The 26,298-nt window shown below is 41.1% G+C and overlaps 1 protein-coding gene across 11 annotated transcripts in view; it reads right to left on the reverse strand.

The window, feature by feature from the left end:
- Positions 1-23,399: 23,399 nt before the first annotated feature.
- st3gal4 (ST3 beta-galactoside alpha-2,3-sialyltransferase 4) overlaps positions 23,400-26,298 on the reverse strand; it is a 77,517-nt gene continuing 74,618 nt past the window's right edge. For all 11 annotated transcript variants that reach the window (XR_007899749.1, XR_007899750.1, XM_051724034.1 and 8 more), the window contains one exon: positions 23,400-26,206. Coding sequence is in view for 9 of the 11 variants with exons in the window: in XM_051724034.1 (XP_051579994.1) it covers positions 26,120-26,206 (87 nt within the window). In the remaining 2 variants the exon portion in view is untranslated. The remainder of the gene's footprint in view (positions 26,207-26,298) is intronic.

Consider the following 26,298-nt stretch of genomic DNA (forward strand, 5'->3'; position numbering starts at 1 on the left):
TTAAGTATGTAACACAATTTAAGTAACATATTTCCCTCTTTCGCTACTGATAGCGTGTTGCGTTAGCAACCTCCGAGACACAAGTTCTGGTCCAGTGTTAACATAAACAATAGTGAGCGTGATATTTGAGGTTGCATGTTCGATCTAAGATTATTTATTTTTTCCACTGACAGTAAGGTTTAGGGTTGGGGTTTTGGCAGAGATGCAAAAACCATATATGCAATATATGCAACGCATAGTGGCGTCATATTAAGGGGGGAGCCACCAGCACAAACAGGGGGCGTAATTGGGACAAATTTATAAAATATGCATTCCTGTTGACATTACTAAATTTCAGTCTATTCCTCACATAAACCTATTGATGGTTTTATGATAGTGATTCATTGTATGGATAGTTTTGTCCCTTTTGGAGCTTGACAACCGTGGTAACTATGAACTGCCATTGTATGGCAAGAGCTTTGTACAGATTCTTTAATAATGTTTCCTTTGTGTTCCACTGAAAAATAGCTGTGTGCAGGTTTGGAATGACATCAGGGTATAAGTAAACAATGAAACATTTTTGATGAGTCATTCCTTTTGGGAATTCAGTGTTAAATTAAAATGACTTTGGTTGAAAAAAAAAAAAAGAGTAAATTCTAGGAAAATAAGCTGTACTGTTATGAACAAAACAAACCATTACTGTTTGTAACATCCCAATTTAGAGCACAGTATGTGCATCTCTGCTTCTGAAACTCATTTGAGACATTGTGTTTCATTTTATATTAAATGTAATGTCATGTCCTACTGAGTGAACATTCTGTCCTCTGAGACATGTGCTCATTCATTCCTTTTCTCTTTCTGAGTTTTTACGGGAGTACATTATGAGGTACTGAGATCAGTCACATTGGTTTCATTTCATCATCCTAATGTCGGGCTCTGACGCAGAAATTTAAGTCCTAATCTTTTGCACTCCTGAATCAAAAGCAAAGACCTCTGCCACTCTCAAACACTCAAATATCAAGAGATTGTATCAAGCAAGCCTGGTTTACTTATAGGAGTAATTCATGAATAAATCATTTCTCTTTAATAGGACAGAATCTAAATCTATTCTCCAGTGTCAAGCATGGTCCTTTGAAAACGCATCTTTTTCTCTACCTATTGGCCTTCCGTCCACACTGAGATGACGTTTTTGACAGCGAAATTAGAGTTTTTTGAAACCGCTCTCCCAATTGGATACATTTGAAAACACCATCTTCGCACTGTAGTGTGGACAAGGGAAACAGAGATATCAGAAAACGATGATGTAGTGATCCAGAGAATCCACAAGAATGTATAACCTCAATCAGAGCTCAATCATCTGGACCATTTGAGACAATCTGACCTGCAAATTATAACTTTCTATAGTAATCTGAAAACTAAAATAAGAGAAAATGTTTGAAGTGAATTGAGGTCATATTCCAATTTTTCCTTTTTCTCCGTAAACTGTTTGCAATTTTGAACTACACTAGGGCCCAAACGTCTGAGACCACTACTGAAAATGGTAATATATACAGATCTGGAATAATTAAGAGACCACTCCAAATGTTTCTTAAAACAGCATCTCTACATGTATGACAGCCATTCCATTCCAGTGTCTGTTGAATTCCTGCTTGAATTTTTGAGCCAGGAGTGGCATAAAATCACCCAACAGCAATGTGAAAGACTGGTGGAAAGCGTGCAAAGACGCATGAAAGCTGTGATTGAAAATCAGGGTTATTCCACCAAATATTGATTTCTGAACTCTCTCTAAGTTAAAACATTAGTATTGTGTTGTTTATGAATGAATATGAACTTGTTTTCTTTGCATTATTTGAGGTCTGAAAACACGGCATCTTTTTTGTTACCTAGACAATATTTTTATTTGGAATTTGGGAGAAATGTTGTCAGTAGTTTATAGAATAAAACAAAAATGTTAATTTTACTCAAACACATACCTATAAATAGTAAATCCAGAGAAACTGAACATTTGGAGTGGTCTCTTAATTTTTCCAGAGCTGTATATATACTATGGTTCCCTATCTGTCACTCATGTAGTGACACTAGGGGTAGCCCTTGGGAGCCCCAAACACCTCTGATCTTTGAGAAAAGGCCATTGGGAATTGGCGAGTGGAATTTGCATGCCACTCCAACAAACATACGAGTATAAAAGGAGCTGGCTTGCAACCACTCATTCAGATTTTCTCTTTGGAGCCGAGTGGTTGTGTTCAGCGAGCTGATTTACTCTGCCGATCCATTCACCTCTAATATCCAGTGAAGCTGTTGGATTTACGGTGCATTACAGCAGTTTCTCTCCATCTTGCACCGGCATTGTGCAGAGAACGCCCCTGGGCGCTTCAGCAGCTAAAAGAGTATATTCTTTCCTCACAAAGAGTATATTTCCCTACTAAAAGAGTGGCACTTACGAAGCATCTTGATCAAGATGCCTTTTTGTTTGTGTATTATTCCTGGTTGCGGTTGCTATCTCTGCACTTCTGAAGGCCATGATCGCTGTCTCACATGATTGGGTGCTTCCCACGTGGAGACATCTTTCTTGGATGGTTCGTGTCCTCGTTGCGAGAACATGACCATGGCAACGATGCGGTCGCGGCTTCGCTTCCTCAGAGGGAAAGCCACCCCAGTGGCTCCCCACCGCGGTCCTTCTACCTATGGGTTTGAGGTCACGTCGGTTAGCACTGGGAGCGATTTGGGGACCCCAATGGAAGCCGCTCTGCCGGGTTAGCCCCCGCAGACCTCCCATTCCCCAACATGCTTGTTCGCCCCAGTCGAGTTCCAGAATGAGACCGCCGGCTCGTCTCAGGGCGAGTTCACGGTCTCATTCAGGGCTCACAAAGAGGATGAGTTGTCGATAGCAGCGTCGGAGAGTGGGCTCGTCCAGTCCGACGCGGAGGACTCAGCTGGGCTCCCACCCTTGGGTGCGGTAACCCAGTCACAGGCTGACGCGGAGCTGGCGGCCATGCTTGCTGGGGTGGCTGCAAGTGTCTGGCTGGAGTGGAACCCCCCACTCCCCCCTGAATCCTTGCGGTTCGACTCTTGGTTCCTGGGCTCAGAGCGCCTCTCACGGCCACGCCCCGCCCCGGTTCCTTTCTTCCCGGAGGCGCATGATGAGCTCACGCAATCGTGGCGGTTCGCGGGCTCCTCTGCTCTCACTACCCTCGACGATGGGGCGGCCAGGGGATACTCGGCGATTCCCCAGGTGGATCAGGTGATTGCAGTGCACTTGTGCCCCCAGAGTGCCGCCACCTGGCGGGGCTGCCCGAGGCTCCCGTCCAGGGCCTGTAGGCTTACGTCATCACTGGCGTTTTATGGTCAAAACAAGTGAAAAAAATCTACCAGTGCTGAAGAAGTAATCCAAAGTATTTAGAATACGTTACTGACCTTGAGTAATCTAATGGAATACATTACAAATGACATTTTACACCATGTATTCTGTAATCTGTAGTGGAATAAGTAAGTAACCCTCCCAACTCTGATTGTTTGTGAACGCAGAGAAAACGTCTTAATTTCTAAAAAGATTCTACATTTTTGTTTTATAATAAACAAGTAGTTTGATTTTTGAAACAAACCTTTTTTATGACATTTTGGTAGCATTAAAAACGATTCCATTCAAGTTGTATCAATATGCGCATTTGAAGCTGTATGCAATCAACCAGTACTCTCTGTACGCACCGTGGATCAACTGAAATCAAGCGTGCACTGAGATGACTTGAGAGAAAAATATTCTTTTATTATCAGACACAATTCTTGAACATGTTAAGCTGGCATTCCCAACTTAATTTTATCCTGACTTTTGAAAAACATCTCAAGTGGTCTCTGGTATTGTCAACTGGCACGGCACACAATGACATATATGATACATTTACATTTATGCATTTGGCAGACACTTTTATCCAAAGCGACTTACAGTGCACTTATTACAGCAACCTGGAGTTAAGTGCCTTGCTCAAGGACACAATGGTGGTGGCTGTGGGGATTGAACCAACAACCTTTTGCTTACCAGTTCAGTGCTTTAGTCCACTATGCCACCACCACTCCATGATGCAGGTTCAATTGCTGTAGTTTGCTGCTTTAGGTGGTTATTCTTCATTATTCAAATTGGCTGGCATGCCGATGGAAAAACAAATCACGCATATTCATGTTATTGATTCTTTATTATAAATATGACGTGAAGACCTACTTTCTAAATATCTGTTTGTTTAGAATGTTGTTTTTACATGAGTGTTGTACAGTAGCTAGCATGACCTGTAACGTCTCTTGTATGCAATGCATGGCTTATTTGTATGGAATGCATAGCATAGCAGAAGAGAAAGTGGCTGTGAGAAAAAAGTAAAACAAAAGTAACGTAATGTTTTACTTTCCATAAAAAGTAACTTTTTAATTAATTTAGTTCCTTTTTTTAAGGTGTAATGCAATATTCTAATGAGGTACTTTTAAAAGTAACGTTACCCAACACTGGTCATATGGCAGTGGTGGGCAGTGCATTTAAATTCTAGGCCTTCAGTGTGATTCATGCCCTTAAGAAAACACAGTTTCACAATGAATAAGACACCCTATGCCTTTGGGCATCATACATTATGCTATGCAGCTAACTAGTAATACCAACTGACATTTTAAAAACATGTCCACGCACGAAAGCCAGAACTTGAAATGACACTTAATGCTCAAGCAAGCCTAATTTTAACTGCAGCATGACTGTTTTGTGAAATGAACGTCTCCCGAACAGACATTCAAAAATCATAATTTTTCATATGAATCTACCAAGGAGGTCTATAATACCTGGAAAAATCTATCTAATAATATTTGCGATTTAAATGTTGCTTGCAATACATTTAGTTTCGTCAGGGTACATGGTTACGCTGTGTTACATTGAAGTTGGATGTGGGATATTCCTACTTGATTTCTCTAACCATAAATGCATTCCATTCCCAGATATTCGGAAGATGACGTTTAAGGAAACAAAACTGCAATGCTCCCGTTAGCGTAGCAGGGGTCATTAGAGATGTCTCCTAGCAACCCAACTGATAAACAATGCTGCTGCGCTAGCATTTGTGCTGCAGGTTCATCAAAAGAGATTATAATTTACCATGTTTTATACACCTGTTTCTGTAGGCGTTTGTTAAACAAGCTTTAATATCATGTAATGTGGAAACTAACTCATTTATTGATATTACTTAATAAAGTGAATGTTTATCACTTACTTTGTATATCTCCCTGAGTGTTGACATGTTTTTGTGACATCATGCCCCTGCATCTCGGTGAAATCGGAGTTGAGAATTTCTGCACAAGCCTACAAGTTGTAATTCTGACTTAAAGATGCATTCCTAGTAGGAAGATGTAAAATCCGACTTTCTAAGTTGAATGGAATGCATTACTACTTTTCTTGATCTTATAATCTTGATCTGACACTGAATGCTCAAGCAGCATAATTTACACTTAGAAAACTCCTGATGTTGCTATAACAATGCAAAAACACTTACCAATTTACTTGAAGTGAAAATCAGTCCTCCTTTCCTGTTTAATAAATTAAGCAATCACAAGGTCATGCAGAACATCTCGTGCTTTTAAATCCATAAGGATCTCTTCTCAACGGCAATACCAGCTTTGATGAAAGCCGACTTGTCAGATAGCTTGATTGTACGCTTTTCACTCTTGAATTACATACATCACTTAAAGCATGATTGCGTCACTCAAGGCCAGCTAGAAGGCCTTGACCGGGACATATCCTAAAGATCACACCCACCAAGAACAAATAAATCAATCTGATTGGCTGATGAATCTGACAATCTGACTTTAGTTGCTCATTCATTAGCTCTGTTGAGGGATTCTGAAGAAATTCTTAAGGCCTGAGGGGGTGGAGCTCAGACTCACGCATTGCTTCAGCTTAGGGCTTCGGGCATGCGATTTGTGAAACAGTTGTCACACTTCGCTTGTAAGCATCAAGGAATAAATTCTGACTGGATGAACTTTTCGTTTTTCTCTATTTGTTTGTAGATTAATTAAGAGTGGAAAGCGATTAAAAATACATAGGCAAAAAGGTGATTGAGAATGAAAGGATGAAAAATATTTATTTATTTGGCATGTTAGAGAAGGCTTTGCTGGCCCCAAGAATTCGCCACTGTCATATGGCTATGAAACCATATAATATATATTTTTGAATAGTTTTTATAACTTGCCACATTGGCAGCAATAGTACTTCGTAAAAAAAATAAATCCTAAACATAGTCTCTTCAAAACTTCAGAATAAGATCAACAGATCATTTTGAAGTTACATGACAGCAGTCCAGTTTTTGTGTTTAAATATTTTCTGACACCTGGCTAATTCAGAATATGAATGGGACATAGCATTGGAGGCCTTTTGACAGATAAAAAATACTTTATGGGGGTTCAAGAGTGTCCCCTGAGAGAAAATTTATAAAAATGTAAATGTCTGAATGGACCATTTATATATATATATATATATTTAAAGTGAGAATCTACAAACAAACAAACAATTTTCATAACAACAGTTAAGCATAAAAATACTGTTTGCTTAATTTAAGTCTAACAATTTTTCCTTACCACAAATGCCATGATGACATCTCTGATTGATTTTCACACAATTAGAACCAGGGATGCACCGATCTGATACCTGGATCAGCATCGGCTCCGATACCGAAGTTTTAGACGGATCGGGTATCGGTCCGACGAGCCCAATCCAAATCCGATACTGTGTGTTAGTCATGTTCGTTACTGTCAAGCTCCAAAAATGACATAAAAGAACCATAAAAACACCATTAAAGTAGTTAATATGACTCATTTGCCTTTTATTGTGCATTTGCATTTAATTCAAAGCCACTTGAAGACATGTGATAGCTCTGTGAATTCGCAAAAGGCTATGTTTAATAAGTAAATATATAGTACGCACGTGCAGCGCTAGCGCGTTAGTGAATGGCGCTGCTCTGTTGACACACACACACACATAAGCACGCAAACCTCTTGCACTCGCAGCTGTTTTTAGCCTTCATGCATGTGCAATATTTGAGTGCTACTCATGAACATTATCTCAGATGTAGATGCTCAATAGTTCGGTTCACTTATAATATGCATTTAGAATGGCACCGGAAGAGCATTTTACCAGAATTTGAATAAGAAGCGAATTTAACTACTGTGAACTTGCCTACAAACAGACACATACAGGACTTCCTGGAGATTTCAGAATGTTAAAATAAAAGACAGATGGTTTTAAAGATAAAGATGCACAATTGAGATATATTACTTTATATTACTATTATAATATACTATTATTATTATAATTTGTTTACAAATTATAACAATATTTTAGTTGAATGGTTTCCAAAAAATAACTTACAACTAAATTGAACAAAAAAGAGATCTGAATTCTTTAAAGTCCAGACACAAGTTGAAAAAATTTTGCAAAAAAAAAAAAAAAGAACGTTTTTCTTAATAAACGATACATTTATATTGAAATAATGTGTAGTTAGAGGTTTGTGTTCCTTTACATATTAAAGAGCACACCCAATTAGTTCCACAAAATAATGTAAAGATATTCTAAACTAACTATGCAAAATAACAACACTGGTATCGGATTAGGATTGGTATCGGCCGATACTGAGATTTCCGGTATCGGAATTGGATTGGAAGAGAAAAAGTGGTATCGGTGCATCCCTAATTAGAACTAAATAAAGCACGTTCAGCACACGAATAAGCACGTAGCACTAGATGCACTTTATTCCCGCTCTAGAGAGAAATATTTATCTCTAGTGCTGAGCGCACTTTACACGCTCTGCGCGTGTGCCTACACAATCACTTAGCCAGGTGTCAGATAACTTGCACAAAGATTTAGATCACGGTCCGGATTGAATTGTCCTTTCGGTCCGGATCCAGACCAGAGTCCGCCTATTGAGTACCCCTCGTCTAGGGGTTTCTTAGATGTTTCTATGCACAATAACATTTCACATTTACTGTATAACTGCAAGTACATGAAATACGTGTTTGCATGCTTGTCTGTGTGTGGGCATGTTTCTCTGTCTGTGTGTGGTGTATTCTCATTCAGGTGTATACAAGTGATGTGTACTGAACAAAGGTATACTGTGTTCAGTGACGCCGCGCTACACTTCAGCAAGCACAGCCAGTGAAGACGCACAAATTAATGACAAGTGAACCAATGAGGGACACAGAGAAGATGTGGAGTTAAGTAGGAGGTGCCCACAGGCTCAAATCAAAGCAGTGATTTTCAAAATCCGGTTGCTGAAGACACTCGTGCAGCCTGCATAACTTGAGATGTGTGATTAAGATCTTTGGATAGAAGAAACTCTGAACACCTCCATTTGAGGTCACTGTTGAATGTTGACACATAGACAAAGAGTGTCTGACTGTAATCATGTAGAAAACCCTGTGCACACCTACCAGCATGAGACATGTCAAAATGAACAATATACACAACTCTTTAAGGACACGATAAAGCAATTAAAGGTGCCGTAAGTGATTTTGTTCCGCTAGACTTCAGGCGATTAGGAGGCCTTAGAAAGGCAGAAAGTGTTGTCTGATTGTCTGATTCCAATAAGAAAAGTGTGATGCTGTTTAATTATATCATCAATATCTTTAAGGTAATACAAAATTTTATGCATGGTATTCTAAAAAAAGCATGCAAGCTGAAGTGTGTAATTTCAGCACCACTAGTGTCACCAAAAAAAAAAAAAAAAGGATTGGTTTGCAAACATTACCGCTGTCTGCCACTGATAGTCCTTTCCCAAACCCACACCTTCACATGGATTCAATGTTGCTTTGTCAGGCTCATCCACGCAAATGCAATATTTCTGAAAATGTACAGTTCTCTGCATTTTGGCCTCCCATCCATACTTAAACTGTGTGGTCACTGAAAATGTAGGTTTTTGAAAACTGCTTCAAAAGTGAAGACTTCAACCACATTTCAATACCTACATTTTTGCAAAATGATTTTTACATGGCTCGTTGTATGTATTGCTGTAGTTTCCTGGTGAAATGAACTCTAGATGTGATAAAACAACAATGACTTTATTTCATTCCACACAAATCACAAGTAAAACGACAGATTATCAGTTCATAAACACTGTTGGGCCTCATGTATTCAGATAGAAGACAAAGGCAGGCCTAACAGTCATAAAAAACATTCCTCAAGCCCCCTCCTTCTAAGTCATAAATCTTACTGATAAAATCGCGCCAAAATCAAACAAAGGGAGTCCTAAACAGACTACAGATCCATGAAGCCTTGCCCACTAAAGGATCGAGCACTCAACTCCTATTGGATGAGGCACACAACAGAACGTCCCTCGAACATGACATCATCCGGACTTCAAATAATTCTGAAAATGCTTCCAAAGTGGCTTCCGGCTACTTCGTTCACCGAATACGGACGTAGCTTTTTGCTGCTCTCCGGTGTAACCTCGTGGCATAAGGAAGTAATGTCCGACTTGAAACTGTAGCCATACAATCTCCATCTCGCTGGACGAGTTGAGATTACTCTGTGTTCAACCAAACACTCTAACGGATCCGAAGGAGACCGCCGAGCAATTCGCATCTTCATCCATTGGCCTACAGAAGTGAAGAGATTAAAGATTTCTCTTCCATCTTCAATCAAGTCGACATTTCTGAGTTCTCCGCCAGCCCGCCGAGAATCAACAGCCGTACCGCCCTCTGAGAATCAACAGCCGTACCGGCCGCCGACAGCGCGAGGAAACGACCTCTCGTCATCACACGAGCCTCAAGGAACCGGGTCAAAGTTAAAGGACGGAGGAAAACACATTCTACCTGTGTCCTCATGCGATTCAAGTAAGAGGTTTACGTCTGGGCAGAGATAGAATATTATAGTGTGTTACTCTTGTGTTTCAAGGTTTTTTGCTTGTACAGTTTACGGACCGCCATGTCCGCTTATTATTAATACTCAGGGTATTAATTATCATGATTTTGTTTTGCTGTATTGTAGTCCAACCAAATTGGACTGTTGTGCATTTTCGCCATCGCGGGTGAGACAGCAACTGAGTTCATCCATTAAAGAGTCAAATAACAAGGGACTTTTACGAGCCCCGCTCGTAAAACCGCGTCTCTGAGTGATGAACACGGCTGCTTCATCTCCAGCTATCGCGAAATCAGCTTTCGGGCTGTCACTGAATAATCTCTCTCTCTCTCTCTCACTAACCACACTGACACACACACACACACACACACACACACACACACACACACACACCTTATGTGTTATAGGATTATTTTATTTCCATATCTAATCATATCACTGTTTAGTTTGTAGTTGTAAGTCGGAAGTTTATTGACTGCATTGTATTAATTATTAATTGATATTACTGCATAAATAAACTTTGTTTATATTACAAAGAGAAGTGTTTTGGTTTGTTTTGCATACGCCTGTGTCGTGCTGACGGGATGTCAGTGCTCGGATTCAAACCTTCATTCATTGTTTTTTTATTCGAAAATCGATATTCTTCGGATGTCGATTTTCCTAAGAAAACAATCTAATATTGAGACTGTTTTAATATTCGGTTATTAGTCCCTGATTTCAGGGTGGTGCCCCGTCAATGTTAATCCTTATTAATATTCTATTGATTTTTGATAATTGATAATTATCTTTGATTGAATTAGAATGATCAATAAGCTAGTGTTAATTTTAATGTTTCATCGATGTTAACAATTGATAAGTGTTGATTTTAAAGGATTAAAAAAAAGCTAACATTGATTCTCATCAATGTTCTATTGATTTTAATAATTAATAATTATCTTTGATAATTATTAATTATTGCTAATAACCAAACTTGCTCCTAAACGTAGCACACTACATTTACTGGAGTCCTATATGAGGTTTTAATGAGTTAGATCCAATTAATTAATTTAAATATTGATTAATAACTACAGAAATAATTATTAATTATTTCTGATAGTAACACTGATCTAAACAACCAGTAAAGCCCTACAACACTTACTTTTCATCCTGTTCCTAAAACAATACTTAGACATCTTATGACATCTAAACACTTTAACTAGTCCATTACTTCTGAAGCAATACATTTTAACATTTGCGTTACATTACTAACTATATTTATAAGCTCAAGTGATCAAACTGTTTGGTAAATTGATAGAGCATTACACTTGCGATGCAAAAGACCAGGGTACGAATCCTGCAGAGCACACGAGTCAACACGTGAGCCGAAAGAGTCATTAAACACCACAAAACGATGTGGTTACTTCAGAAATCGCATTTTCAGCTCACATTGCTTTTTATGACACTACTGTTTAGGTTTAAGGTTTCGAGTAGGGAGGTAGGTTTTGTTCATTTAAACCTCGATAGAGCATTACCCTTAAAAACATCATCTTTTGGGAGAAAATTTAACTTTATTTTAGCACCACACAGTGGACTTTTCACCGTAGGAACTGCCGTGGGATGTGTAAGGAGCCACTTAATATAATTTAGCAAAAATGTTGCCACAGTCACGTTTTATTTTATTTTTCTAGAGATCTGGCTCAACTTTTCAAAATGCTTTTTTTTCTCCGTGATGAATGTGGACAGATGAAATGGAGACAGTGATGGCAGAACGCTGGTTTGTTTTGGTTGCGTTGTTGTTTTGTCAGCTGTCAGCTGGTTTGATGATGACATGTTTACAAGTCAGCCTACAATTACTTAATCATTAAAAAGCTATATTATATATTATTATATATAAAATGTAAGTAAACTTCTCCTGCCATGAAAACAGGAACTTCAATATGCTTGCCCATAATGTGTTCTTCTGTGGTTTTTGATAGAAAAGCTTTATGACACAATAGCACCTATTCCTGGCCTGGTATGGTACTTTGAGCATTTTATGTTGCGTTTTGAGATTTTGTAATACGCTGTAGTTGTGAACAGGATTTTTCTTTTCTTTTTTTTTTCTTTTTTTTATGGAGGGCAAAAATATTTATCAGAAATATTTGTAAGCATGTGGACAAGGCCTCCAGTTTTGAAAGTGCCAAAAAGCCACAGTGTTTACACTTCTCTGAGAAAACAAATGGCTTACTTAAAGGAATAGTTCACTCCAAAATGATAATTTTCTCATTATTTACTCTCTACCCTTATGCCATCTCGAACTCGTATGACGTATGACAAAAAAGTCATATGAGTTTGAGACGGCACTACCCCTTTTAATTGTCTGTATATCAAGCTGGAATTGTCTTTATATTACACAGAACAGGAGAACAAAAATTTTGCATAAAAATTACACATTTTAGCTTTTAAGCAATTCCATAGTTGTAAATTACTGTGGAAAAAGACATGTGCTAAATTAATACTTTTAAATGTGTTTCCTAATTTTCCCTCTACAGAAGTTAAAAACAAGCACACAACTGGTATGCAGAAGGTTGCTGGTTCGATCCCCACAACCACCACCATTGTGTCCTTGAACAAGGCACTTTAACTCCAGGTTGCTCCAGGGGGACTGTCCCTGTAATAATTGCACTGTAAGTTGCTTTGGATAAAAGCATCTGCCAAATACATAAATGTAAATGTAATGCTTGCCTTAGGGATAGTTCACCCAAAATGTACAATTCTGTCATCACTTGTTTCACTGATGCCTTAATTTTTGGAATAACATGTGGATATCAATACTCCTGCTGATAATAGAAAAAACAGCAGAATGTGAACAAAAAGAGTTACCCTTATATCCCTCTTCAAAAACACCCCAAACTCTCGCACTCTGTGCTCTTACCTGCACAATCCTGCTCTCTGCAGCGTGTGGGAGGGTTCATCACAGAAAAAAAAAAATGAGTTCAGATTTTGTACAATTTAAGAGAGTGTGGGTGCGCTGAGGACAATACAGCATTCAGGTACAAAATAATATGTGCTCAACTCTCTGCTCAACAATGTCTTAGAGTACAAAGGATACAGTAGTTCCAGATTATAAGAGCTTTCAGCAATTGATAAAATAACAAAACTGTTACCATAGATAGAATATTGAACAGATTTTTTGGAGCATTAAATCCACAACCTGGAACTGTGGTAAAATACACAGAAGCAGTATCTCTTTGCTGGATATGCAAGAATCTTGATGATGCAGCAGCATGCAGAATTTCAACCACTGCAGTTCATACTGTAGGTGAAAGTTAGATCAGAGGTTCAACTAGTGGGTCGCGACCCCAAAATGGGTTGCAGAAAGTCTGTTCTGATTAGGTCATGTTCGGCGGGGGGGGGGGGGGGGGATACTACTGTAAATGCTTATATAAACTGCAACCATACATAGAACTGTGCATAGTTAGGAAAGCAAAATAAATAGGCTCATCATTTTCCCATATACTTTGTTGTTGATGTCAAATCAAACTATGCATCCAATCAGACTCTACAACATTTTGGCTCTAATTCATCTGTCACTTGGTAAAACAGTATGACAAATACTAATATACAGTAATGTTTGGCTCAGCGTTTGTTCCATGTGTTAGACTGGTAAATCAGACTAATCTCATGAAAAATTGGCAACAGGAGGTTGAATGTTACGTCTGATCAAATCAAAAGTCTGAACCGCCCTTTTAAATGGCCGAAGCTGGAACTACAGTTGCGACGCACTATGCAAGCGCAAGATCTTACTACTTTGAATGGATGTGACATGAAAGGGAGAGTGCGTTTCAAACAAAAATTATTTTTGAAACATTTGAATAGTAATTACAATGATATACTCCTAGCCCAAACCCTTAACCTAACCATAACAGTACTGCGACTAAAACACCATTCTCTCACTTCTTTGCAAACTTATTATCTAGGATGTGACATCAGAAGCTCAGCACACACGATTCTTGGGGCATGAACATTCGACACATGGTAGCTTTAGAGCTTATGGGCAGAAGAATGGACAATTTCTACGCAGAATGATTTGAATCCAGGATTTACACTGATATTTCCTTCCAAGTTATAAAAACTAAGACACAGAGGCCCACAGTCCACACTGGAATTCCTCAGGGCAATACATTTAAAGACTCTGCCAAGATGGTGCCCTAATGTCTGAATCTACCCTGTGGAAATGAGATGAAATGCACATCTGCCTAACCTTAACTGTCTTGAGAACAAAGGGAACTTGTCCAGGACAGCACAAAACCTTCTTTTACACCCCCTTCTAGTTCCCAAGGTAAGACCAGAAAAACCTCATGTCAATGGTCGTCACATGACTGATACGGAAATCTCGGCCATCTCAGCAAGGACACCCTCACACCTATAGGGCAGAGGTGATGGTCATTATAATCATCATGTGCTAAAAACTCATTACCAAGACACTTTCAGGAAACCCTCTTAATTGCAATGGACAATACATAATTCCAACACTGTGACTTCTTTTTCTGGAACATAACCAATTTATATGCTTAAAATTAAACTTCATAAATTAATTATCTTGAGGGGAGGACATTTTGACCACAGGCCCTCTGAAAAGCTGCCTCTGATTGGCCTAGAGCCTCTTCGGCATGTGACCAAACAGAAATGGTTAAAAGACCAGCCTGGACAACCACTCTCGCTTTGAACACACACTTTGACCTCTGTCCCGGGAAGCCCTTAGTCTCCCTTGCGGGAGGCCTCTCTTCCAGGGCTATATCTGGTCATTCCATCACCCATCCATCGAACCAAACAAAGGCCTCATGGAACTGAACCAAGCCAAAGGACTTAAAAAAAACTCCACACTCCAAACAACGCATGCAACGCAAGTAGACCTCCAGACATTTTCTGAAATCTGGTGCTTTCTTTAATATAATTTGAGTAACCCAAACTCAAATTACAGCATACTCAAGGAGTTCTCTTTAAGAGCATTGCATTCAAACTCCATCCTGTCCAACTTCTCCAAAGATGTCGAAGTCATCGTTCAAAGCCCTGCCTGATCATTCCAGCACTGAATTATCCGGCATCCATGATCTTAAACAGAGGTCCAAAACATTGATGGAGCACAACCAGAACTTTCTACAGACCCAGCCAAAGATCCAAAGCAACTCAACGAAATGCAAGTACACCTCCAGACTTTTGTGAAAAAGTGCTTGTGTTTTATTTAAATACTTTGGTTAACACGACTGCAAATCGAGGTATACTAAATGAAGTATCAATGTGTGGCAGCGGGGGCGTGGTCAAGCATCTCTCCGGAGAGAGAGAAAGCGGTAAGGGCGCTTACACCTGAGTTAAATTATGTCTAACACCTGTCTCTAATTTCAGTGAGCACAGGGAGAGCAGCATAAATAGAGAGCCACACCGCAGGTTGGAGAGAGAGCCTGGGCACCAGAGAGCCGAGTATGAAGCAAAGAGTTTGTTATTACAAATGTTGAGAGTTTATTTTGTGAAGTGGTGTGTGTGATTTCAGACGAGCTTAGTGAACAACACAAAAACTCTGAGAGTGTACTACTGCTGCAGAGAGAAAAATAAAAATCCTTACCTGAACCAGGAAAGCTGCTTCTCACCTCCTCCATACACTGAGAAGTGTTACACTGGTGCTGAAACCCAGGAATTGACGTTTGGTTGAAGATGGATGGAAGTCGCCCCATAGAGTCCTCCCAGTTGGCGGAGATCCTCCAAGCCCTTGCTGGCCTACATCAGAGCCACCAGCAGACACTGCTCAAGCTCCGACAAGATCAAGATCGCCGGTTTGTCGAGCTCCTACACGCTCAAGCCGAGGACCGGCAGGCGATCCGGAGCCTCCTCAGCCAGGAGGCGTCCCCAGCCGTGAACCCGGACACTCACACTCGGTTACCCCTGCCTGCAATACAGAAAATGGGGGCGGCGGACGACCCCGAGCCCTTCCTGGATTTGTTTGAGCGGACCGCCGAGATCTGGGGCTGGCCGCTCGGCCAATGGGCGGCCCGACTTATCCCACTGTTGTCCGGGGAAGCCCAGCTCGTGGCTCAACAACTGCCAGCGACGAGCCTCCTGGCCTATGGAGATTTAAAGGGAGCCATCCTGCAACGGGTTGGTCGCACTCCGGAGGAAAATCGTCAACTCTTCCGGAGCTTGAAGTTGGAGAGCTCCGACCGCCCGTTTGCCTTCGCCCAGCGGCTACATGACGCCTGCCGAAGATGGCTGCTAGCGGGGGACCGCGACATCGAAGGAATTATCGACCAGGTGGTACTGGAGCAATTAACACATCGACTGCCAAAAGGGACGGCAGAGTGGGTCCAGTGCCACCGCCCGGCGTCGTTGGAGGAAGCCGTCCGGCTTGCGGAGGACCACATGGCGGCGATCCCGAGGGCGGAAGAGCCCTCCTACATTCTCTCTCCTTCCTCTGTCTCTTCCCCCTCCCCTCTCTCCTCTCGTTCTGCTCTCTCTCCAGGTCCCGTTCCTGCCCCACGCAGACGAGGAGGACTTCAGCCCCTGAGGCCAGTTCCCCGGGTGTGGGAGGCGACACCTTCCCCTATCCCAATGCCCTGCCACTCTCCCCCTCGGGGGGGGGGGCCGCCGATGCAAGTGTGGGTGTAGTGCCTGGGCCGGCCTGCTGGAGGTGTGGAGACCCGGGCCACTTCCGGGATCAGTGCCCTCTGATGGAGCTGGGGACGGTAGTGCGGGTCTCTGACCTCCCGCAGGCTGCCCCCGACCGGGCCGGAGTGTACTGGAAACCGGTAAGTGTCAAGGGGGGTACTCACCAAGCGTTGGTGGACACCGGGTATAATCAAACCACTATCCACCAATGCTTGGTTCAACCCGAGGCATTGGTCACAACTAAAACGGTGAAGGTGAAATGTGTACACGGGGATATTCACAAGTATCCGGTGGTGACCCTGACGATTAAATTCTGGGGGAAAAAGCATAGAGTGGAGGCCGCAGTTAGTTCCCGCCTCACCCATCCGCTGATTTTGGGGACTGATTGGCCTGATTTTAGAGTTTTATTAAAGGGAATTTGCGCGGATGGGTCCTGTACGAAGTTAGGGAGATGTGTAATGTGTGATGCTCTGGCAGGGGAGGCGGAGCCGGGGCCATCCTCGACAGCTCCGCGTCATAATGACGAGAGAGGGGGAGAGGCTGCAACCCCTCCCCTCCTCAGGGAATTCCCTGAGGGGGATTTCCCTTTGGAGCAGTCGCGAGACGAAACCCTCAAACACGCCTTCGACCAAGTGAGAGTAATCGATGGTCAATGACTCCGGCCGGACATTGCCCTTTCATACCCCTATTTTGTGATTATAAATGAGCTGTTGTATAGAGTGACACAGGACACTCAAACTAAAGAGGATACAACCCAACTTTTGATTCCAAGGAGCCGTCGAGAAATGTTATTCCAGGCGGCTCATTATAATCCCATGGCGGGTCACTTAGGAGAAAGGAAAACATTGAACCATCTAATAGCCTGTTTCTATTGGCCGGGCATTGGCGGCGATGTCCGTAGGTGGTGTGCGGCATGCCGCGAATGCCAACTGGTTAACCCATCAGCCACCCCAAAAGAACCATTGCGCCCTCTCCCTTTGATTGAGGTCCCCTTTGAGAGAATTGCAATGGACCTCGTCGGGCCATTAGAACGGTCAGCACGCGGACATCGCTTTGTATTGGTCCTGGTGGACTATGCAATGCGATATCCGGAAGCAGTGCCTCTTCGCAACATCTCAGCACGCAGTGTTGCGGAGGCACTCTTCAAAATAATCTTCCGGGTGGGGATTCCGAAAGAAATCCTCACCGATCAGGGCACAACGTTTATGTCACAGACACTACGCGAACTGTACGAGTTGTTGAATATTAAATCGATTCGCACCAGCTTATACCACCCTCAAACGGATGGCCTGGTGGAGCGATTTAATAAAACCCTCAAAAACATGATTCGTAAGTTCGTGCACAACGATGCTAGAAACTGGGATAAATGGCTCAACCCCCTGTTATTTGCAGTACGAGAGGTCCCGCAAGCCTCCACTGGCTTCTCCCCATTCGAGCTGCTGTATGGGCGACGCCCACGTGGCGTGCTTGATGTGTTGCGAGAGGCCTGGGAGGAGGGACCTTCAAACAGCAAAAATGAAATTCAATACGTTCTTGATCTTAGAGCAAAACTCCACACTTTGGGACAGCTAACACAGGAGAATTTGCTCCAAGCTCAAGAACGACAGTGCCGACTGTATGACAGGGGAACTCAGCTAAGAGAATTTGCACCGGGAGATAAAGTACTTGTATTGCTTCCCACATCGAGCTCTAAATTACTCGCCAAGTGGCAAGGACCCTTTGAGGTCACACGACGAGTGGGAGATCTCGATTATGAGGTTAAACGAACCGATAGAGGGGGCACACGTAAAATATACCACCTCAATCTCCTGAAATTGTGGAGGGAGGCGGTTCCCGTGACGTTGGCTACGGTAGTTCCCGAGAAGGCGAAGCTCGGACCGGAGGTGAGTTCAAAACATAAACAGTTCACCCCGGTCACTTGCGGAGACCACGTCTCACCGAGTCAACTCGCGGAGGTTGCCAGGTTGCAACAGGAGTTTGCGGACGTGTTCTCCCCTCTACTGGGACGTACAAACCTCATCCACCACCACATCGAGACCGAGCCGGGGGTTGTGGTATGTAGCCGCCCTTATCGATTACCCGAACACAAGAAGAAAATCGTTCGGGAAGAATAGGATGCAATGCTCGATATGGGGGTAATAGAAGAATCCCACAGCAATTGGTCCAGCCCAGTTGTTCTAGTGCCTAAGAGTGACGGGTCTGTGCGATTCTGTGTGGATTATAGGAAAGTCAACGCGGTGTCTAAATTTGATGCGTATCCAATGCCTCGCGTTGATGAGTTGCTCGATCGGTTGGGCACTGCTCGATTTTATTCGACATTGGATTTGACAAAGGGTTATTGGCAGATCCCCTTGACACCAATTTCCCGTGAGAAAACCACCTTCTCCACACCGTTTGGATTACACCAATTTGTGACACTTCCGTTCGGTTTGTTTGGAGCCCCGGCTATGTTTCAGCATCTCATGGACCGAATCCTCAGACCGCATTCAGCTTATGCCGCTGCCTATTTAGATGACATCATCATTTATAGCAATGATTGGCAGCAGCACATGCAACATCTGAGGACGGTTCTGAGATCGCTGCGCCGAGCGGGACTCACAGCGAACCCAAAGAAGTGCGCGATTGGACAGGTGGAGGTACGGTATCTGGGGTTCCACTTGGGCCACTGGCAGGTGCGTCCCCAAATCGACAAAACAGCAGCGATTGCGACCTGCCCGAGACCCAAAACCAAAAAGGGGGTGAGACAGTTCCTGGGGCTGGCTGGCTATTAAAGAAGGTTCGTGCCTAATTATTCAGATGTCACCAGCCCACTGACTGATCTCACTAAAAAGGGAGCTCCAGACCCGGTCCAGTGGACGGAGCAGTGTCAGCGGGCGTTCACGCAAGTTAAAGCTGCACTTTGCGGGGGGCTGCTTTTACATTCACCTGACTTCTCTCTCCCTTTTGTTTTACAGACGGTTGCTTCAGACAGGGGGCTGGGGGCCGTACTCTCGCAGGTGGTAGAGGGGGAGGAGCGCCCGGTGTTGTACATTAGCCAGAAGCTCTCCTTGAGGGAAACTAAGTACAGCACCATAGAAAAGGAGTGTCTCGCCATCAAGTGGGCGGTCCTCACTCTCCGATACTACCTGTTGGGGCGGGCCTTCACCCTCTGTTCCGATCATGCCCCACTCCAGTGGCTCCACCGCATGAAAGATACCAATGCCCGGCTCACCCGTTGGTACCTGGCTCTTCAGCCCTTTAAGTTCAAGGTGGTCCACAGACCGGGGGCGCAGATGGCTGTTGCCGACTTCCTTTCCAGGAATGGGGGGGGAGTGGTAGGCAGGCCGGATGCTGCCCCGGCCTGAGTCGGGTGGTGGGGATATGTGGCAGCGGGGGCGTGGTCAAGCATCTCTCCGGAGAGAGAGAAAGTGGTAAGTGTGCTTACACCTGAGTTAAATTATGTCTATCACCTGTCTCTAATTTCAGTGAGCACGGGGAGAGCGGCATAAATAGAGAGCCTTGTGTTCTGTAATCTGTAGTGGAAAACATTTCAAAAGTAACCATCCCAACCCTGTGTATTTGACAGATAAAAAAATGCTCTGTTTTTTGGTCTTTCCCATTCATTTTTAGTGGTTGGTCAAATTTGACCACGAATACCAAAGGTGTTGTTTTTTTTTTTTTTTTACGACCACTTAGACTTATTGAATCAAGCCATTTTATTTATTTATTTATTTATTGTATGTTCAGATGGCAAATGAAGGAAAAGTCTCCAAGTCTTGTACTGCTCATATAAAGGAAACCATTTTTATTAAATGAGGAAAATTTAATTAGGTCAAAAATGACCAAATACCATAGGAAGGTTAAAACCCGGTGAAGTGTCATCCCTTGACTTGATAGATATTATATGTTATGAGCCTGATTTATAGAAGATTTGTCTGCAAGGTGACATGTTTTCAACTAGTGAAGCCAATTAATTGGTCAATATTTGGCTATTTTGACATCATAACTGTACCTGATTGGCTGATTAGGCCGCGGTTACATAATTACATAATTTTGCCATCCATTCACTTCCATTCACATGCATCCGAGCATGAAAGACCGGAGACACAATCTCATGGTGGAAAGACTGGTCACACAATAAATGCATCTTTAAAGTGTGAGAATAACCTTACAAGGTTTTCAGTATTACACACTGCATACAGGTACATTATGTAAAGAATTGCAAAGAAACTCAATAATACATTTTTAATGTGTTGCTTATAAGATACAAGGTTCCCCGATTTCTCAGATAAACTATTTTATATTTGATCTTAATATATACTGTAGGTCTAAGATATTACGCTAAATCATAAAATATAAATCTAAATGTATTTATTATATATATTAATTATTTACATTTCCCTCTCGAAACCCGCTTTAATTTGGAGCAATAGATACAGCAGGGTGACTTTATTGTGTCAGAGATGTCACTTTACTCACAGCTGATTGGCTCATCATCAGTTAACAATCTGTTACCCCCCCCCAAAAAAAAGAAAGAAAAAAACGGCTGCTGAGCAGGTTAGCCATGTAGCATAAGTTGCTATGGCGATGAACACTGGTAAAAACCAACTCGCATTCTTGAGACCAAAAAACCAGAGTTTGCTCAAACTAAACTCAAACTTAGGAGTGCAAATAGCGGCGCTGTGTGGCAGGTAGTAGTAGTACCTATAGTGCAAATAGTCACTCCAAATATGATTTTATTATTTAAAAGCCCTCAAACATGACATCATATCCTGACCATTGCTGTGTCCAAATTATTTTGCATGCCTAAATCCTAGTGTGACCGCATCTTAGTATCCACTCCAAAATCTACCAACAGCCTTGGGAAGTGCACATTTTCAATAGTTCAATAATTTTGTAGTGAATTGAGTAATCATTGGTGTAAAATAAGTGAGCAGTTTTGTTTTCTTCATTGTATTATATAAACAGTGGCTAAGCATTAGGACAATTTTCTCAGAATTAAAGCTGAAGTATGTAATTTCTGCACAACTAGCCCCACCAAACGGAATTGCAAAAATACTCATTGTTTTCAAAACAGCTTTCTGAATGGTTTGAGATCATGGACGGTGTGCTAAGATATCGTCCTGCTGTTAGTGGATAGACCACTCTGGACACCATGGCAGTTACAGTCAATGGTGAGTTGTCAACACTAAATTATCTTGCTAGCTTGCTAATGTTTACAAATTATATAAACTCGATATTCTAGATAACTTGATAACATGATACCAAAGATTGAGCTTTCCTCTTGCTTAAGAAATGGGTGGGATGTTTGACATTGGCACCAGGGTGACGTGTTAAGTACAGGTTTAGGGCAATGCTGCGGGGCTATTGGCCCGATGGTGGAAACGCAGATCGACTTTCGTCTTGTGGTTCGAGGTCTGAGGCTATTAACACTGGCTCATACTGGTCCTATGGTGGAAAAGCAATTAGTGTGTTGTGAATGCGTTTTGGCGTATGCATGCAGTCAGTTCCCCTTAAGCTCACACAAGTGTCTTAGTAGAGTAACCACAGGTGTGTCATTCATCAAACTGCAAGTTCATTTATCAAAACATCTATTGTAAGTTTGACTACTTTCCATCCGTCTGATTTTTATTAACAATATGTAACAGTTAAACAAAGGGCAAGGAGGAGGCTGGAACCGGCTGAACAGTCAACATAAACTTTAATTATATAAATGAACATAAAACAACATAAAACAGAACTGGCGCCTCTGACTCCCCTTTATCTTGCTCTCCCGCTGATCAGCTGATTCAGCGCTGGCTGTGCACCCTCACGGCTTGGCCATTGTTTGTTTATTTTTATTAACTTGAAACTTAATAACCTTTTTGTGAAATGTTTCTGTTCTGTATTTCATTTGTTATATAATGCAAATACATTCATACATTTTAAATGTGCTTAAGTGTCCAGATACTTTTGGGGCCCACTGTATATCGGCATTCTGTCGGCCAATGACCGCTCTACTCTCTAGATTTCAGTATTGGCTTTGGCCTTTAAAAAACAATAATGGTTTACCATTAATTTCAAAGGCACAAAAAGACATGCAGCATGTTGTTTATTATTTTCTCAACACCTCCCACAATATACTTGTTCTTTGATGTTACCCCAACTCACAGGATAATTTTCACTCATTGATGGTGACAGAAATTAGGGCTTTGCAGTCATTACTTGCAGAATATTCAGACACATTAAAAACACTCCCAAATGTCTGACACAACTCCAGACGTTCCTCCTCTGTGATGCACTGTAATGACTATGACTCAAAGGAATAGGCAGCTCCCTCCTTTTCAAATCGAAATAAAAACCATAAAGGCACAAATGAACATAAGGTCATCATGTACATGTGATATGCTTCAGTATGTAGGCCTATGTTTCACTCTCCCTGTAAAAAGACCATTCTTACACTGTGATGTAGATGAATCGCCCTCTTCAGGATGTGTAAGGTACTACAGTATCACAAAAGAAAAAGGCTGAGTTTGGAATGGCATACCATACTACTCTTACTATAGTTATATAAATAGTTATAGTATGATAGCATGTTTATCATCTTGGAAATGAAAACTTTTTTTTTTTTTTTTTAATACACATTTGGCAGACCGATCAAATAATAAAGTCAAGGAGATTGAAAAATTGTGGCTAATAATTTAGTCTTGTAAGAATTGAACAGAATTAAATGTTTGAGTTCAAATTGAACTCTCTGACATTTAATTGCAGACTCTGGAATCTTGGCAAATAACAGTTTGAGATACTGTTAATCTATTCTGAAACTCAAGAGGAGACACATTTTTAGATGAAAAGCAGGAGACTTGATTTGATTTAATTCGTTGTTGTCTAGAAAAACAATAGAGACATTAAAGAGATCTCATTTGTGATTGTTTCCAGTGGGTGTTGCTGATGTTAATTCAACAGAAAACAAAGATGCATCAAATTTCATTTTAATTAAATACTTAAAGTTCACAAAATATCCAGTGGTGATATTTCAAATAACATTTTCCAAAAGGACTCTTAATTAAGAGAAAAAATAATTAAGAATTATAAATATCTGAGGTAAGACAAAATTATGGAAATCACGTACTAACACAGAAATCTTACAGAAACAACAACTCTGCAGAGGTGGGTAGAGTAGCCAAAAACTGTACTCAAGTAAAAGTACTAACATAAATAATTACTTGAGTAAGAGTAAGAAAGTATCCAATTAAAAGAGTACTCAAGCAGTGAGTAACTATTTACTTTCACAAATTACATAATAGATGTTTACTCCCCTATATTCCTTACATAATACATATTGAACATGAATTACAGAATTATTATTATTATTATTATTATTATTATTAATAATGAAAATTCTGTCATCATTCACCATCATGTTGTTCCAAACCCATATGGCTTTCTTTCTTCTATGAAACACAATAAGGAGATATTAGACAGAATGTTTGCATGAGTCACTATTTACTTTCAGTGAATGTTTTTTTTTTTTTTTTTTCTCCATATTTTGAAAGTGAATGGTGACAGAGACTGTCAGTCCCTTACATTCTGTCTAACTTATTTTGTGTTCCACATAATACAAAGTGTCACACTGGTTTGGAACAACATGAGGGTAGGGAAATTATGACAGAATATTAAATTATGGCTGAGCTATCACTTTAAAGAGATAGTTTACCCAAAAATGAAAATTCTCTCCTCATTTACTCACCCTCATGCCATCCCAGATGTGTATGACTTCCTTTCTTCTGCAGAACACAAATTAAGATTTTTAGAAGAATATTTTAGTTCTGTAGGCCAAAATTGTTATGCTCCAAAAAGCACATAGTAATCCATAAGACTCCAGTGGTTAAATCCATGTCTTCAGAAGTGATATGTTAGGTGTGGGTGAGAAACAGATCAATATTAGTCATTTTTTGCTAGACAGCAAGGGGCGATATGCAGAGAAGAATGTGAATCAACAAGAAGAAGAATGTGAAAGTGATCTGTTTCTCTGTTTCTCATCCATACCAATCGCATCGCTTCTGATGACACTGATTTAACCACTGGAGTCTTATGGATTACTTTTATGCTGACTTATGTTTGTTTGTTTAGCTTTAAAATGTTGCCACCCTTTCACTTGCATTGTATGGACCTACAGAGCTGAGAAATTCTTCTAAAAATCTTCATTGGAGTTCAGCAGATGAAAGAAAGTCATACACATCTGGGGTGGCATGAGGGTGAGTAAATAATGAGAATTGTAATTTTTGGGTGAACTATACCTTTAAGGGCTCTTGTCAGATCTGGATGGATTTGTCAACAAGAGAGGTTTGGAAGCATTTCTGGTAATTATTACAGTGAAAACGTGAAAATGTCCCACAAGGACATTATAATGCTGAAATATAAACCAAAGAAATATCGTGTTTGGTTAATGCTTACTTTAGCTATTTCATAGCTTTTAAAGTCCTGTGTGGATTCTTATTTCAGTATAGTTACAGTTTTCAGTATTGAAATAATTTAGATCATTAGTTCTGTACAGCAGTACCACCGCTCTCTAAATGCAGAGTATGTAGTCTAGTGAGTAGGGCACCAACCCAGGTCGTGGAACACTCGCTGTGTTTGAAACCGCCCCCATCCACTATATAGTGCACTATTTCGGGTGTCTGCCATTTTGTAGGAGTGTCTGAATTTTGAGTGAGCCACTCGTTCCCTAGTTTTGTGCACCTCGCTGTGCACACGCAGAAATACTGTCTGTTCGCGCTCCAGTTATCGATCACACGAATGGCAGAGCAAAATGAATTTGTTTACACTCAACTTGGATGTTTACATGGATTTATACAGTTAATCCGCCTGAAGTAACTGCGATAGTTTCCAGTACCCCCGCGAGGGCACGGGGTAAATGCATAAATACTGCTCATGACATGTGGGACGCGGGACAAAGCGCACTGATATACTGCTGCACTGAATTAAAAATGTACACTTAAAAACTGATGTCATAAGAGCCCAGTTACAGAATCACCCTGAAAATGACCATCTCATTACACAGAAAAGCCCATGTTAGGATTAGAGCCAAAACTTACCTCAGCATGCTGCCTTAAATTAGAGCTGTGATTTTAATCTTGAAATATCCGATTGTCTTGGTGTTTAAAGAAGACATTGCATGACGAAACTATTCTTTTTTTCACAGCGAAGTAAGTGTTTCACTTTGAAGAGTTTGATGCTGCAGCAGTGATTGAGTGACAGTCTGTGACAGCGTGCGCAGCTGTGTGAACTTCCGCTCTCGTAAAAGTCCCATTCAATAATCTCTAAATAAATTACACATTAACTCAAATTAAACCCAGTAGTGTAATGACAGGAGCACCACCAATTGTAAAGAAGTAAAAGAAAAAAAATAAATAATTAGAAATCACTTTTAAACCTACTCTAAAAGTTTTTTTTATTTTTCAAAATGTTACTCAAGTAAAATGTAATGGAGTAAATGTAGCACGTTACTACCCACCTCTGCAACTCTGCAGTGTTTTAGAGAGCTGAACATGTTCAGTCCAATTCAAGCAAACATGGGCCTGTCTGCCCATCATAAAGATATTTAATGTTTTTGTTGCTGCATTCACACATATTCAATACTATATATACTAAGAAGCAGTGTGGTATTTTTAAGCATTTGCATGCAAGTGTATGTCAAGAATGATGAAGGTATATAATGGCCCCCTGTTTTTCCAGTCTCTTAAGAACTTCTGCCTCTTGGTTGAGATCATGGTAGGAATTCTGAAACAGCAAAGATCTGTACTGAAAGAAGTCATAATGCAATGCAAAGCAAAGCTACACCCATGCCAACATGTGAATTATGAAAAATCCAT

This window comes from Myxocyprinus asiaticus, chromosome 18 (assembly GCF_019703515.2).
Source record: "Myxocyprinus asiaticus isolate MX2 ecotype Aquarium Trade chromosome 18, UBuf_Myxa_2, whole genome shotgun sequence".
NCBI classification, from domain to species: domain Eukaryota; kingdom Metazoa; phylum Chordata; class Actinopteri; order Cypriniformes; family Catostomidae; genus Myxocyprinus; species Myxocyprinus asiaticus.